General features: G+C 59.0%; 2 protein-coding genes across 6 annotated transcripts; one reads left to right on the top strand and one right to left on the bottom strand.

The window, feature by feature from the left end:
• Positions 1–1302: 1302 nt before the first annotated feature.
• Positions 1303–2228, top strand: C24H16orf92 (chromosome 24 C16orf92 homolog). Its single transcript, XM_058680831.1, has 4 exons — positions 1303–1399; positions 1578–1736; positions 1858–1945; positions 2084–2228. Exons 1-4 carry the CDS (start codon positions 1336–1338, stop codon positions 2103–2105), a joined length of 333 nt encoding a protein of 110 aa, XP_058536814.1. The 5' UTR covers positions 1303–1335; the 3' UTR covers positions 2106–2228.
• A 660-nt stretch (positions 2229–2888) lies between these two features.
• TLCD3B (TLC domain containing 3B) lies at positions 2889–12551 on the bottom strand. Of its 5 annotated transcripts, none has more exons than XM_058680660.1 (6): positions 12200–12551; positions 11741–11871; positions 6746–6829; positions 4098–4332; positions 3559–3654; positions 2897–3317 (listed from the first exon to the last, which is right to left on the bottom strand). In XM_058680660.1, the coding sequence occupies exons 2-6, from the start codon at positions 11863–11865 to the stop codon at positions 3030–3032; spliced, it is 828 nt and encodes a 275-aa protein (XP_058536643.1). In that variant the 5' UTR covers positions 11866–11871; positions 12200–12551; the 3' UTR covers positions 2897–3029. The 5 variants fall into 5 exon arrangements, with proteins under 5 accessions (XP_004586919.1, XP_058536643.1, XP_058536645.1 ...); XM_058680662.1 differs by having other exon boundaries at positions 11741–11867; XM_058680659.1 differs by having other exon boundaries at positions 12235–12551.
• Between the last annotated feature and the right edge of the window lie 3013 nt (positions 12552–15564).

Here is a 15564-nt window from a genome sequence, read left to right as displayed (position 1 = left end):
TGCTGGCCAGCCTGAGGTCAGGATGGAGTCAGGGACACACACACACACACACACACACACACACGAGCCTGTGCCTGCTACTTTTAAGATTTTATTTATTTGAGAAATACAGTGATTTCCATCTGCTGGCACGCTTGCTAACGGTTGCTAATGATTAGGGCTATGCCAAACAGAAGCCAGGAACTCCACCCGTGTCTCCCAGGGGAGCGGCAGAGCACATGGGCCCCCTCCATTGCTTTCTCAGGCTGGATCCAGAAGCAGCACAGCCAGGAAGGACTCAAACCAGCGTGCAGTAGCCACAGCCCAGCCTGCAGTGGCTTGTTTCTGGAGGAGATAGTGCGAAGGAAAGCAGCCCACACAAGCCACAAGGGGCCCATGTGGGCAGATTCCCTCGGTCATACCTGCTTGCCCTCATTCACCCAGCAGAAAGCAAACTGTGGAGGCGAGTGCTGGTAGGTGGCTGCGATCAGGTTCCCTAATATTGGGGGTTCCTTATGGAGAGCAAGGCAGAGCCTCCACCCCTGTCCTGTGGGGAGTCACTGGTCAGTCCCAGGCTTTTGATCAGATGGGCGGGGCCAAAACAAGGAGACCCTGAAGAGTCCTTGGGTTCGGGTGGGCGGGAACACTTCTGTGACAGACAGCCCTCCCTACCAATCAAAGGACAGCTACCTCTTAAAAGCTGAGGTGGAGCCACGGGGAGTGAATACTACAGCGCCGGGAAGTGACAGCAGCGCTGGGACTAGAGGGGAGACAGGATGGCCTAGGGTGGGGGAGGGGGGACACCCACGCGTCACTAAAGGGGAAACTGAGGCACGAAGAGCAGAATCTCGGCAGGCCCTGTGGAGGGCCAGGAGACCTGCCCGGGGATGGTGTGGAGCGCTTCCAACTCCGGGGCGAGCTGCCGGCCGCTGACAGCCTCCGCTGCTGCCGGAGGCGGGCGCGGGGCCTGCGGCGGCCACCGCACCAGCGCGGGCACTGCTGCCACCCAGTGGCTCGGCCGGTGCCTCCCGGCTCCTGGCCCGGTCGCTCCTCCGCAGACTCCGGAGGACTTTGAAAAAGGAAAGGGGCCACCTCGCGCCCCTGAACGTGGGAGGGGAGTCTCGGGGGTGGGGTGGCACACACCCCCAATTCCCCAGCACGAGGGCCGCTGGCACCCCGGTCCCACCGAGTTCCGCCCCTGTGGAAACCCCTCCATCAGCACTGCCATTAGCATCATCTTCACCCTTCTGCCCTAGGGGCTAGCATGTCCTCTCACTTCACCACCTCAGGGGCCCCCATCGGAATGGCTCCAGGCTGTGACATCATAGAACCCGGCACCCCGAAGCCATCCTGGTCATGAGGCTGCGGCTGTGGGTGCTGGTGTGGCTGTGGCTGACCAGGCTGAGGGCGGGGGAAGCAGGTGGGAGAAGCTGGGCGGCCAGCTGCGGGCGAGGGGCAGCGGCCCCTAGGCACATGTAGGCCAGTCGTGGCCTTCCTTTCTTGTCCAGCCTCCCTCTCCCAGTGCACCTCAGCCTAGGGGGGTGCGCAGGGCAGTGCCCCTCCCTAGCTGTTGTCACAGGTGTCCTTCTGGCTCCCAGCACCCAGGCCAGCACTGGCTAAGGCGTCCACCCCACGAGCAGTGGATCCACTCTTCGTAGACAGGCCGGACTTCTTCGACTACCCGGACTCAGACCGAGACAGCCTTCTGGCTGTGGCCCAGTTCATCGGGGAGAAGCCTGTTGTCTTTGTTGCCTCAGGTAGGAGCCACCTTGTAGAACAGCCTCTCACTTCGCCAGGGCACGGAGTGGGCTACCCCGGACATGGACATGTCAGGCCCAGCAGAGTCAGCGGGCCCATGTCCCCCTCCTTGGCCAGCAGATTCCAGTTCCAGGTTCTTCCACCACATCCTGATGGGCGCCATGGTGGTGGCCTTCTTGTTTCTCCTTTTCCAGTTCTGCACCCACATGTAAGCCCTGCCCTCTCACCGTCCAGGACCCCATATAAGCCACACCCTCCTGTGAGCCCCGCCTTCCCAGGCCTGCCCACCTCCCTGGGGACCCCTGAAGCACCCCAAAACGCCTCCACCGATCTCCACACCCCATAGGAGCTTCCAGAAAGGGGCCTAAGGAGCCGACGGAGCACCCATGTGCACCCTTCTGCGCCCTAATGAATAACTGGCTTGGCCACATTCCTTCCTTCACGACCACTCTGTGGCCAGCTGAGCCCTGTGGGCACTCAGCTCCAGGGTCCACGGGGTTCACGGGCTCCCCGGGCTCCCCCGGCTCCCCCATCTCCTCCTGCTCCACCTCCCAAGAACTGGGCCAAGACAGGGCAGGGCAGTGGTGGCTGTTGACGGAGATCAACTTTATTAGCGGCTGGGAAAGCACCTCCCAGGCACCCTGTCCCCAGCTCAGAGGACGCCTGGAGAGATGTGTAGCACCAGGGACATGCCAGGGCCCGAGGGCGAAGATGTGCGGCCAGTGGAGAGGGACAGGGCGCCCCTCACCTGCCCCCGGGGATGCTCAGCACTGGGTAGAGGCGGAGGGTAGCAGCCTCTTTCCCCCACCCCACCAAACTAGTTGGAATTCGGGCAAATAAATACGATTTCTCAAGCCGGCCTCCCCGGGAGAGGTGCTGGGGGAGTTGGGAGGCAGCGAGACCCACAGCTTGGTAGAGAGTGCTTGCCCTCTTTCTGAGTTGCAGCTGAGGAGTGGGGCGGGTGCTGGGCGGCGGGGCCTCCCCACGGTCTCTGATCTGTCGGCTGCCCCACCTCCCTACACGCCCTCCAGCCCCAGCAGGGAGAAGCGTGGTCCTCCTCTCTTCTCCTGCCCAGGGAGTGCATGGGGGAGAGGTCCCCTCTGATCCTGCCCCCTGTCATCTGTCACCCCTGCCCCAGCCCCCTCTCCCCGGGGATGAGTTCATCTGTCGTCCTGGAGCTGTCAGGGCCAGAGGCGTCCCCCCACGTCCCTTCCCTCCTGCCCGCATCCCACCCCCTACCCGTCAGCCCCAGAGCTCTGTCCCCGCTCCGCGGGGCGGGCAGGGTGCTGCTCTCAGTCGCGGGTCTGGCAGGGCGAGGGCGGCGGGCAGCCCCGGGGCCGGAAGAGGCGGCAGGCCCCGCGGCAGATGAGGAAGAACCAGTAGAGCTGGGGGGCCAGCAGCAGCGCAGCGCCCAGGTTCACGTGCGCGGGCAGGGCCGAGGGCACGGCGAGCAGCGGCAGCCCCGCGTGGCGCCCGTAGGCCCAGTACAAGTAGGGGAACAGCAGCACCCGGCAGCACAGGAAGCTGAGCAGCATGAGGGCGCCGTTGACCTTGTGCAGCAGCGTGTGCTGTCGTTTGTACTGCGGGCACAGAGAGGGCTGCCAGGGGGCGGGACAGCGCCCAGACACCGCCCCGGCCCCGCCCCGTATCGCCCATAACCACGCCCCGACACAGCCCCGCCCCGCCCCGGCAAGCCATAGCCCCGCCCCGGTGCCGCCTCTAGCCCCGCCCCCGCTCCGCCTTGTCCGCAGCCCTGAGCATCCCTGCCGAGAGCGCCCCCGTGTGGCTGTGCCCCCTCTCTGGCCGCAGACGCCCCCTCACCTGGATGAGGATCTTGCCCAGGCACACGAAAGGGGTGCTAACCTCCGCCATCAACATGCAGCCTAGAAAGAAGTCTCCCTTGCCCTGTCGCCATACCTGAGGGGAGGGACAAGTCAGTGAAGGGACAGCCACCTCTGCCCTGCCTCTCCCCAGTCACTCCTGCAGTCACTCTGAGCGTCGGGATGGGTGCACAGCAGCCACGAGGGGTGCGGGGGCCGGGGGCCGGGGGCGGTGCATGACCTTACTGCATCCCTCCTTGTCACCCCTCAGGGAAAAGGCACACCTTCTCCCAGCACAGCAAAGGAGACTCAGAGACACGGGGCAGAGGAGGGAGGAGATCTCAGCACCCCAGCTGGGCAGAGCCCAACCTTCCTCCAGATGCAGGTGCCTCCTGCCACAGGGGCTGGTGGGGGGGTGCCCAGCAAGCCTTCTCTGGCGCTGCACCCTGCTGCCAAGACCCAGGGGTGTCCTCCCAGGGTTCCTGTGGGGGTAGATGCACGCAGGAGGGCCGAGGCTCTGGGCCAGCCCGGAGGACTCACCACCGAGAGTGGGAAGCACACCAGCACCATGACGGCGTGGTGCAGCACCATGAGGAACTCCTTGTGCAGGTAGCCACGCACCACAGCCCAGGTGCTGCCGGCCGCGCGGGCCTCCCCGGCCTCCCTGCCATGCTCTTTGACCTGGTGCTTGTGCCAATGGCAGAGGAACATGGCGTAGATGTCATAGATGAAGTAGGGCACTGCAAACTGCGTGTAGGCGGAGGACAGCCAGTGTCTGTTGGGCAGAGAGAGAGAGATGTTTCAAGGAGGGCCAGTGGCTGCGCAGAGCTGGGCACCCTGGCCAGTCAGAGCTCTGGTGGTCTTGGCAAACACCCCCCAAGACACAAATGGACTCTTGAGTTCCGGATGATGGAGGTCCAAGGTCAGAGGCACCCAGTTAGTGGACCCACGTCAGAACACACTCAAGTGCCCCTGCCCCTGCTCTGCTCTAGGAAGGAGAACAGGGAAAAGAAACTAGAAGATACCCACGACCAAAGGGCATTCAAGTGCAAGTGCAGGCGAAGCCTGGAGGACGGTGGCTGCTTGGACATAGGACAACAGTACGAGGAGGGCTGGGGGGGCTCCAAGCGGGGAAACCTCCTCTGGCTACTCACTACGCACAGGCCCCAGGCTAAGCTTCTACGGCTCTCACATGCACAAGACCCTGGAAGAAGGCTGTTGTTAACTCCAGGGAGAAGGTGGAGAAACTGAATCGCAGAAGGACCAGGTAACGCAGCCCAAGACAAACAGAAGTCTGGCTGCCTTGAGGCCCCTGGAAGATTCGAGAAGTATTAGAGGCTGGCTGTGTTCTTGGTGCCCAGGCTGGCACTGTCTGTGCATCTTGTTCTGCCCAAGGGAGGCCCCATCTCTTGCTTTTTCAGGTACGGCCAAGCATTAAGGAGAAATTGCTGAGCTGAAGGTGCCAAGAACAGACCAAGCTCTCCCTTCTTGGAGAGTAAACAAAAACGAGAAGGGCATGAATATGCAACATTGCATTTTCCCTCTTGAGTCAGCATATTGGCACGCTCCTCGAAGCCCTGGAGTCTTGCGAGTGACCGTCCCAAGGTGGGGTGTGTGTGGTGGGGGGGGGGACCAGCAATGGAGGTCCCTGGGAAGGGCCCAGCAGGAACTCATCCACCCACCTTGGCAGAACGGTGGTGGGGAAAAATATCTAGTGCAAGGAAATGCTGAGGGGAAAAGTAGAGAACTGGGGTTGGACCCAGCTGAGGACAGGGGTGTGGCAGGGGCAGCTGGAAGAGGTGAGGCCGTCCACCGTCCAGCTGCAGACACACATTGCTACAGCATGGGACTGGGAGGCAGCAGCCTGACAAGGAATGACAGGAATTTGGGAGAGAAGAGTGGGGAAGACCTAGCTGGCCCATGGACAGCTCCCAACAGGAAGGGCCCAGTGAACCCCCAGCACCCCCATTGTGGAGCGAAGCCCTGGGCCAAGGGGAGGAGGCTCAGGAGGTACTATGTGTCCTGGGCTGCTCTGTGACTAGTTAAACTGGGCCCCGCCCTCCCAGCAATTAGGTGCTAAGAACGGGAACAGCTGTTGCTCGGATTTAATCCTTATCCTCCTCTACCTGAGGATTAGAGAAGGGAGACGAGAACAGACCTAGTTGGGGTGGGGTGAGGGAGGGAATTCAAGAACTGGAAGGTGACCTGTGGGTGTTGAAGGAAGGTAGGACATGCGTGGGCGCCCGGATTCCTCTCGGGCCAGCAGTGGAATGGCCCCAGGGAGAAGGACGAGCAGGCGCCAAGTCACCCGGTAGGCTTGGAAGAAAGAATTAAGTGTCCACCACATTTAGATCAAGGCATCTGTCCCACATCAACTTAGTTGTTTCTCGTGGCAGCCCACCTGGGAAAGGAGGCGACCTCTAGAGACGAGAAAACTAATGCGTCTACAGGAAAAGAGGGTACACTGCGCATCGAGCGCACCCTGGGAGTAGAGCCATCCACACAACGTCCCCTGGGACTCAGGGCCACCACAGGAGGAAGGCAGAGCCCTCAGCTGAGGCACCTGCAACTCACTCCCGTGGGTCCCGTCAGCACCATGGACAGAGCCGGCGGCCGCCCTCTGCTTGCCTCCCCACCTCGCAGGCCCTGGGGCCTCTTTGGCAAGCGGCAGGCACTGCAGCAGCTACCAGTGCCAAATTTTGGCCTCTTCACCCTCCCTCCCGCCCCCACTGCGTGACCGTTAGTGGCCTTGTTTGTGTCATCTGCCCTCTCGCTTCTGCCTCGTGCTCTGAGCTGGGGCCGGGCACCTGGATGGTGGGAGGAGCTGAGCCATGCAGCAGCTGGAGGGACACCCCAGGTGGGTGCAGGTTAGAAGTAGGGGCCAAGGGGGGCGTGAGAAGGTAGGGGAGACCATGACCACCACCTACTAGGACCCAAGTGACCGAGCAGTGGCCTGGAGCCGCCCCGAGGATCCTCTCTGATCCCCGCTCCTTTTCCCCACTCTGACCTTTAAGGACAGCATGGGATAAATTTATCCCTAGGTGTTGAGTTGCAGTCACTGCAGTTAACTTGCTCAGGCCCAAGTTCACGGCTTAGGGACCACGGACAGAGTTCCCTAGAAGGGTAGTTCTCCCTTACCTCAACAGCCCCCCTGTACCCAGGGTCCGCAGGGGTCAGAGGGCACTTACTGGTCATCTATGATGTGCCTGCAGGAGGTGGAGACGATATACCCAGCAGTGGAGGCCATGATGGCCTGGACGGAGGAGACCAGCCTGGAGGGGCGAGAGGGAGGCAGCTGGGAAGGCAGGCAGGTGGGCTCCAAAGTTCCTCTCTGCCCAGGAAGTGGCTCTACTCCTAGACCTGCTCGCTTCACACAGCCACCCTCACCTACCTCCTCCCCAGGCTGGGCTTGCTGCCTTCTGACACCCCAACCTCTCAGCCATAGCCATTCGCCTGTCCGCCCCACTCCTCGCTGCCTGTCTTTAGCCTGGCCTCAGTTGTGGATCCCTAGCCCCCCTCCCTCTGGGAAGGGGATCCTGGAGGGGTGAAGTTGAGGTGAGGCAGGGCAAGAGGCTGGCCCTGGGAGGAAGGGGGGTTAGACTCAGGGGCTGAAGGAGGGGTGCCCTGTACCTGTCCCCCCTCAGCAGTCCAGTCATCCTGCCACCTGCCCCTTGTCCCCATCCTGGCTACTCCCCCACTTTCCCTGACTGGGACCCCCATCCCAGGCTGTACTCTGCCCTGTCCCTTGTTGCTCCAACACTGGCCCCCCTGCCTTCTGCCCTAGTAGCTAACAGGAGTGTCTCAGTGACTGGCCATGCTGGAGGTGGAAGGGGAGTGCGGACAGCAGAGAAAGCAGTGTGCATAGTAGACCAGATGGCTGGGTTAGGATGCCGCCTCCCAGGACAGCAAGTGATGCCCTGGGGGGCAGTACGGCAGGAGGCTGGGAGTGGACAGCCTTTGACCATTGCAGCAGCTCCTGTCCCCAGAGCACCCAAAGGGACAGGGAACGTGCTGGGGGTCTCTGGCATCTTGGGGCCCCGAAGGGGAAGCAAAGCCCTTTTACCTGGCGGAGACAATCACGGCGTCGGCCTCCCCCCAGCGCGGCTGGGGCAGCCGCTGGAGGGTGTGCTTGGAGAGCAGGAAGAGCCCGGGGAAGACCACCCCCCCGGCCACCATGGGGGTCAGCATGGTGTCTCGGGGCCGACCAGGGACACAGGAGGGCGGGCCGAGAAGGGACTGGCAGGCCCAGCCTGAGGGAGCTGGGGAGTTGGGGAGGGGAAGGGCCGCACAGCCGCGGGTCTTAGAGGGAGAGTGAGCGAGGGCCAGGGGCACAAAGGGGACAGGGCGGGGACGGGATGGGGCAGGGACAGGATGGGGCAGGCAGCTGGCCCAGCCCCGGGAGAGGACCGCTGGCCAGAGAGCCGGGAGAGCACCCCCGGAAGATGCCAGGGAGTGAGGGCGCGGGCGAGAGCCGGGGAGAAGGCTGGGGAGGACTGGGCGAGAGGACCGCGAGGGCGCGGGGACGGGAGGAGGGCGCCGCTGGGGGAGGGGCGGGAGGGCCGAGGCAGGTGGGGAGGGGGGGCTTACGTGGAGCAGCGGGGAGGGCCCGAGGAGGCGGGCTGGGGGATGGGGGTGGGACCGGGGTGCCAGCCCCGAGCGGGGGAGGGAGGCGGCACGGCGGGGAGCCCGAGGCGCGGGCGGCCCGGCGAGCGGTCAGCGGTCAACCCCGCTCTCCCGCCGCCGCCGCCGCCGCCGCCTCTCGCTGTGGCCACGGCCCCCGCAGCCCGGCGCACATGGCACTACAGGGGGTTGGTGCCCAGCCCCCCGCCCCCCCTGGGCGGAGGGGGAGGGGGAGGGGAAGCCGCCAGCTTGGGGAGGGTGGGGGGAAGGGCGGGGGAACGGTGGCACCGACCAGACACCAAGAAACCGGACCTGCAGCGGCGTCGCCCCATGCAGCTCTGAGCCACAGCAGCGGCTGCGACAGAGATGGGGGGGAAGCAGGGGGGAGAGGGAGGGGAGGCCCTTAAAGAGACAGCAGCTGCGGCAGGCACAGGGGCTGCTGGGGCAATGAAGGCCAAGGCAGGAGAGCTAGGTCCTGGTGGAGGCAGGTGGCCTGGGGTCCCAGAGGGCCAACCTCTGCTTCCCATCCAGCCCTTGGCCAACCCCTGCCATGTCCGGCCACCACGGGAGTCCCAGCTTGCGGACACCTGGTCCAGCCAGGCAGACAGGATTTCCTGGCACTATCCTCTTGTGGAAGGGAAGGGAAGGATTGGAACAGAACGCCTTGGCTGGGCACCCATGGGCTTGCCCTCATGGGAGGGCACAGGAAGACACAGGAGCCTGGCTCTTCTGCTGCCACCTGTCCGCCATCCCCAGGTAATGACTGACACAATACGGGTGAGGGGTGTGTGTGTGTGTGTGTGTGTGTGTGTGTGTAAGTTGCACCAGCACCTTTGCCACCCAGCCAGTGCCCTGGACACTCACTGATGGATGCTGCCCAGCCACGTGGTGATGAAGTGGCAGGGACGCCCACGGTCTAGGAAATCACCGTGTGGCAACTCTGCCCGGCCTCCCGCTGTGCACCTGCTCACCCAGCCATCCTGCACCCCCCCCAACCCCACCAGCTTTCCCACTCTCTCCTGCTCTCCTCCCTCTGCCACGGCCCCAGAATAGTCCAGATTTGAAATGGGAAAAGGCCCCCAGGGATTGGTTGCGGCAAGCCCCCTCATTCAACTCCCAGGGCAGTAGGGCTCAGAGACTAGACCAAGGCCACCTGCAGGTCCAAGGTCATCCGCTCAGCGTAGCAGGGGCTCTCTGCATCTCTGCACTCTACATGACGCCTCCCGTCCAGCTGGGTGCAGCTTCTGCATGATACAGGGCCTGCTGCCCTAACTATGGCGTCCAACTGGCCCCTGACAGACACCACAACAGCCAACTCCACCAGGGACTCTCCCCTGTCCCAGGTCCACCTCGGGCTCTAAAAACAGAGCTGGGGGCTTGGGATTTGCAGTTTTGTGCTGCCCTCTAGTGGCACACTGTGGGAAGGCCCTGGAAAAGTCGCCTAAGGCAGCAATTAGAGATCTTTCCGGATCAGTCCTGAATAGAGACAGTCCGGATTCAGGCATCATTGGGGGTAGGGATCCAACTTGCTGAGTCTTTTCTCCCTGCTGATCACAGGGTAAGGCGATTTGTACTGATCCATATTTAATAGTCACAGAGGCAGGATAGATTTTATAGGAGAAACAGGTTTCGAAGTTAAAACAAAAAAATCAAGCTTCCTGAGTTGCCACAGCTACGAGCACTGGTTAAGCTGGAAGTCAAGCCCGCCTTTGCCTCACTCAGACTGCAGTGGGAGAGCCCGGGTCTGCCAGGGTTCAGCTCCACAGACTCCGCTGGCTGCCCTGCTCCTACCTGATGAGAGCTTGCTGTATCGACTATGTGGGTGTTCACAAAGTTTCTTCAAAAACTTTGTAGAAAATAGAGCTTAAAAAAAAAAAAGAGGGCCCAGCGGCGTGGCCTAGCGGCTAAAGTCCTCGCCTTGAAAGCCCCGAGATCCCATATGGGCGCCGGTTCTAATCCTGGCAGCTCCACTTCCCATCCAGCTCCCTGCTTGTGGCCTGGGAAAGCAGTTGAGGACGGCCCAATGCATTGGGACCCTGCACCCGCATGGGAGACCCGGAAGAGGTTCCAGGTTCCCTGCTTCGGATCGGCACGCATCGGCCCGTTGCAGCTCACTTGGGGAGTGAATCATCGGACGGAAGATCTTCCTCTCTGTCTCTCCTCCTCTGTGTATATCTGGCTGTAATAAAAAGAATAAATCTTTAAAAAGATGGAGCTGCCGGGATTAGAACCGGCGCCCATATGGGATCCCGGGGCTTTCAAGGCGAGGACTTTATCCGCTAGGCCACGCCGCCGGGCCCGAAAATGAATAAATCTTTAAAAAAAAAAAAAGAATGAGCCTTGTGGCGCATCAGCCATTGTGCATCACCTGTAATGCCAGCATCCCATAGGGGCGCTGCTCCACTTCCCATCCAGCTCCCTGCTTGTGACCTGGAAAGGAGCAGAGGATGGCCCAAGTCCTTGAGATCCTGCACTCATGTGGGAGACCTGGAAGAAGTTTCTGGCTCCTGACTTCGGATCAGCTCAGTTCCAGCCTTTGCGGCCACTTGGGAAGTGAGTCAGCAGACGGAAGATCTTCCTCTCTCTCTCCTCCTCTCTGTATATCTGACTTTCCAACAAAATAAATCATGATTTACATATTTATATTATATTATATTATATTATATTATATTATATTATATTATATTATATTATATTATATATAACAGGCCAAGATCTTCTGTCTGCTTCTGTTCATTTCCCAAGCAGCCGGAGCTGGGCCAGGCTGACGCCATCAGCCTAGAACTCCTTCCTCCAGATCTCTCATGCGAGCAGCAGGGACCCACACCCTTGGGCCATCCTCTGCTGCTTTCCCAGGTGCATTAGCAGGGAGCTGGATCGGAAGTGGAGCAGCCCAAAGTGGAACTGGCACTTACATGAGATGGTGGTAACACGGTGACAGCTTCAGCTGAGGCATCACAACGCTGGTCATTATGTTTTGTTTTGTTTTTAAATCTTTTTTTTTTTTTAACAAGGTTTTTAAAGTGCCCCCATAGGTCAAAAATGTGCTTGTTGAGGACCCAAGCCAGTCCACAAAGCATATTTTATTTGCCAGTATGGTTGTTTTCTTGAGTTCTAAATTCCTCGCCAATGTCCTCAGAGTATGTCCCTCCAGCTCAGGACGCACGCCCCCACGCATGGAAACTCTCCCTGCCCTGGGTCATCTGCCTTACGCAGCATTCCCACAAGGAAAGCGGCTGTTCTTAGGAAGCACAATGACAAACGGGGCGGAGGACGTTGCAGGGGTGCAAGGACACCACGAAAGATTCCGCAGCCTGCACCGTAGGGCCCCAGCCCACCCTCCTCCCATCCCACCTTCCTCCCATCCCACCTTCCTCCCATCCCACCTTCCTCCCATCCCACCCTCCTCCCATCCCACCTTTGGCTTCAGCCTTCACCGCTAACCCTTCCTTCAACGGGGGGGGGGGGGGAGACTCTCCTAACTCCAGCAGCCCTGCCCATGCCCCTCCCGGGGTGGTCGGTGAGGCGGACACCGTCTTTCCCCTCTTCCTTTGTTTTCTTACTTGGACGCCACCAAGACAGCCTCTGATGTCTCCATCCGCAAACTGGCGAGGTTCTGCAGGGCCCAGCGCAGGGCGGCAAAGCATAACGGGAAGAAGGCGCAGCCTAGTGCGAACAGCAGGGTCATTCCTGGCTGCGGTGAGAAAGGTAGAGGGCAGTCCCCAGCGGCCTTCAGACCCCACCCCCTGCCCGTGCACCTGTAACCCCGGGCATGCCCCCAGTGGCCCTCTGCTCCAACCTCGTTGGATCCTCGCCCTTAAGAGTATTCCTCCTCAAGGGTCACTGCGCACCTGAGGGGTGTGTTTGTTGAAAACCCAATCTGCTCAGTTCATTCCTTTGTGTTAGGACAGCTGAGGTTGGCCTGCACACCGCCCTCCAGCCCATCGCAACCTCGCACTGTCGTTTTCCTTCGCTCCTGGTATTTCCCTGCCTGTTCTGTAACTCTCCCTAGCACCCCTCACCTTTGCACCCTCCGCCCCTCTTCCTGGGCACTCACACTTCTCACTTCTGAAGAGCCAAAGTGGGAGGATGACGAGGGAGGGTGGGAAAAGGCAGAACAAGCCTTAGCCCATGAAAAGGGAAGTGTTAGCAAAAGCCTGGAAACAAATAGCTTTACACCAATATCATTTTTGTCTCCAGAGGCCTCCCCTCCCACCCACTGCTGGGAGGAGAGGAGCGGGGCAGGTGCAGGCGGCAGGTGCGGGATCCCGGCCTGCCATCCTGCATCCCTCAAGCGTCCAGGACCGCAGCCTCCTGGGGTGAAAGGAAGGCGTCAAACTGCAAGCCCGCGAGGCTGCGGGGCGGAGGCAGTTGGAGGTGCCAGGAAAAGTCCCTTGTCATTGGTGGACAGCTGGGAATGTGCCATCCTCCCATTGGCCAACCTTTTGACACAGGCACCCTCTCATTTGCTCCCCTGCTCTGGATGGGGGCCAGGTCCTAGCGCCCTGCTGTCGAATTGGCCAATGACAATGGCTTGTTGATTTGACGGACAGCTGCGTTTCAGGGGTGGAGGTGAAAAGTAGGGACCAAGGAAGAAGAGGGGAAAATTCGAATGGGGAGTCCTGGCTTGAAATAGGCAGGAGGAGGGCCCGGCGGCGTGGCCTGGTGGCTTAAGTCCTCGCCTTGAACGCCCCGGGATCCCATATGGGCGCCGGTTCTAATCGGATCGGCGCGCACCGGCCCGTTGCAGCTCACTTGGGGAGTGAATCATCGGACGGAAGATCTTCCTCTCTGTCTCTCCTCCTCTCTGTATATTTGACTTTGTAATAAAAATAATAAATCTTAAAAAAAAAAAAAGAAATAGGCAGGATGGGAAACAGCCAAAGATGGGGCGCCAAGGGGTGTGTGGGCCTCAGATTCTACGCACAATAGGGGGGTTGGGGTACAATGGGAGCAACACTGAACCAAGGGGCAGGTGTGGACTTGGGGGATGAGAGACCCCAGTACGCCCCACGGGCATTTGCTGGGCTATGCACATGCGTGTATGTGTGGAGCCACAATCCTTTTTATGGTGCATTTGAAGCTAAAAACCTTCCCAGTTCTAAAGAAACATGCCCTCTGATCGCCTCTATAGTAGTGGGTAAGACCTTTGCCCTTGCGCCCAGTACGGTAGCCTATGGCTAAGGTCCTCGCCTTGGGTGGGGTAGGATTCCATTAGGGCACTGGTTCATGTCCTGGATGCTCCACTTCCCTTCCAGCTCCCTGCCTGTGGCCTGGGAAAGCAGCAGGAAATAGCCCAAAGCCTTAGGATCCTGCACCTGTGTGGGAGACCTGGAAGAAGTTCCTAGTTCCCGGCTTTACATCAGCTCAGCTCTGGCTGTTGTGGCCATGTGGGGAATGAACCAGCAGGTGGAAAATCTTTCTCTTTCCTTCTTTCTCCAAATCTGCTTTTTCAATGAAAAATAAATAAAAGCTTTAAAAAAGAGAGAGGGAAAAGAAATTAGCCTATATTTTGTTTCTTTCTTTTTCTAATATTTATTTGAGACAAAGACTAAAAGAGTAAATGCACCTGCCTGCTGGTTCACTTCTTTACAGCCTGCCACAACGGGGCTGGTCCAGGCCGGGGCAGGAGCTCAGATGGCAATCCAGGACCCCCCATGGGTGTAGGGATCCAAGTCCATAGGCCATCACTGCTTCTTTCCAGGGAGTGCATTTACAGGAAACCAAATTAGAGCTGGGATTCGGGCATCTTAAGCAGTATCGAAAGGGCTAAACCCAAAGCTGCCCTGAAGGAGACACAGCAGGTCTGTGTGAGGCGGGGCTGAGTGCCCAGGGTTGAATGAGGCAGGGCTGTGTGAGGCAGGGCTCTGGGGCTCAGCTCTAATGTCCTGAGCTGGATTGGAAACCAGGCAGTCTGTTCCAGTGAGGAATGCCAGAAGGTACAGGGAGAGAGTTGTGGCTCTGTACCTTACCTTGGAGTGTAGGGTAAGGGTGGGATAAGAGCCCGTGAGCTATGAGCTGGCAGAGGTCAAGTCCAAGTTGCATCGGGATCTGAACCCTCTCCTACATTTTTCTTTCGTCACCAATTCCTTCTTTTTTCAACCGAGATAAGTCCAAGGTTTCACAGGCTCACCTGAGACATCAAAGGAGGAGAGGGAAAAGAGTGGATTCCCACACCTTTTCACAGTCACCCATACGAGCTTCTTTGCGTGCCACGACTTAGCCCACACCCACACACAGACCCCCTCCCTGGCGATCCTGAGCACGTCACCGTTTGGGGACATTTTCCAGATAATTCTCTCCCAAACAACTGGCCATGACTCCTGAAACCAATTTCGTAATGACCCAAATGGGAGAAGCTATGGCTTAGAGTAATGATTCTTGACCTTTTTAAAAATTGCTTTGCCCAAACACATCCTTTTTTAGACTCTTTCCCCCTCTAATTGCTGCCCAGCATAAAATTTTAATGACACAGATTTACTGTCCGTCTATTTATGTCTATCTGTGCTGGTATGTATGTAAGAGCAGTTGGATTTGTTTTGTTTTGTCCTCCAAGAACCAATTTTTGCCCTCTTGGGGGCGATATTATCCCAACTGAGAACACATGAGTGCCATCAGACTCCGTTTTTCGAGCCACCCTGACAGACACCATGCAGAAATCGGAAGAGATGCTGTCACTCCTATTTTGTAAAGAGGCAGAGAGGTGACATGTGAGTGCTTAAAAAGGTCACCATAGGAACCTGGTGTGATAGCCTAGTGGCTAAATCCTCACCTTGCATGGGTCAGGATCCTGTATGGGTACCAGTTTATGTCCTGGATGCTCCACTTCCCTTCCAGCTCCCTGCTTGTGGCCTGGGAAAGCAGCAGAGGGTGGTCCAAAGCTTTGGGACCCTGCACCCATGTGGAAGACCTGGAAGAAGCTACTGGCTTCAGATCTACTCAGTTCTAGCCGTTGTGCTCACTTGGGGAGTAAAACAGCAGATGGAAGATTTTTCTCTGTTTCTCCTCTCAGTAAATCTGTCTTTTCTTTTCTTTTTTTTTTAAAGATGTATTTATTTTTATTGCAAAATCAGGTGTACAGAGAGGAGGAGGAGACAGAGAAGATCTTCCATCTGATGAGTCACTCCCCAAGCTCGGGCTGCAATGGCCCGAGCTGAGCCAATCTGAAGCCAGGAGCCTGGAGCCTCTTTCGGGTCTACCACGCGGGCTTCGGGCAGTCCTTGACTGTTTTCCCAGGCCACAGCAGGAAGCTGGATGGGAGGCGGGGCCACTGGGATTAGAACTGGCAGCCATATGGGATCCTGGCACATACAAGGTAAGGATATTAGCCGCTGAGCTACCACATCAGGCCCTGTCTTTTCAAGAATAAATAAGTAGGGCCCGGCGG

The sequence above is a fragment of the Ochotona princeps genome, chromosome 24 (assembly GCF_030435755.1).
Source record: "Ochotona princeps isolate mOchPri1 chromosome 24, mOchPri1.hap1, whole genome shotgun sequence".
NCBI lineage: Eukaryota > Metazoa > Chordata > Mammalia > Lagomorpha > Ochotonidae > Ochotona > Ochotona princeps.
Note: the sequence above shows the minus strand (reverse complement) of the source record. Positions and strands in the feature narration are given on the sequence as shown.

Bases quoted from the DNA above. Each gene is read 5' to 3' on its own strand.
- TLCD3B (XM_058680660.1), bottom strand. From the start codon at position 11,865: ATGACCCTGCTGTTCGCACTAGGCTGCGCCTTCTTCCCGTTATGCTTT. The intron at 6,830-11,740 runs GTAAGAAAACAA...TCGCCCCTCCAG, and splicing joins GCTGTCTTGGTGGCGTCCAA to GCTGGTCTCCTCCGTCCAGG. The intron at 3,655-4,097 runs GTGAGTCCTCCG...CCCTCCCCTCAG, and splicing joins TGTGCTTCCCACTCTCGGTG to GTATGGCGACAGGGCAAGGG.
- C24H16orf92 (XM_058680831.1), top strand. From the start codon at position 1,336: ATGAGGCTGCGGCTGTGGGTGCTGGTGTGGCTGTGGCTGACCAGGCTG. The intron at 1,400-1,577 runs GTGGGAGAAGCT...TCTGGCTCCCAG, and splicing joins GCTGAGGGCGGGGGAAGCAG to CACCCAGGCCAGCACTGGCT. The intron at 1,946-2,083 runs GTAAGCCCTGCC...CACACCCCATAG, and splicing joins TTCCAGTTCTGCACCCACAT to GAGCTTCCAGAAAGGGGCCT.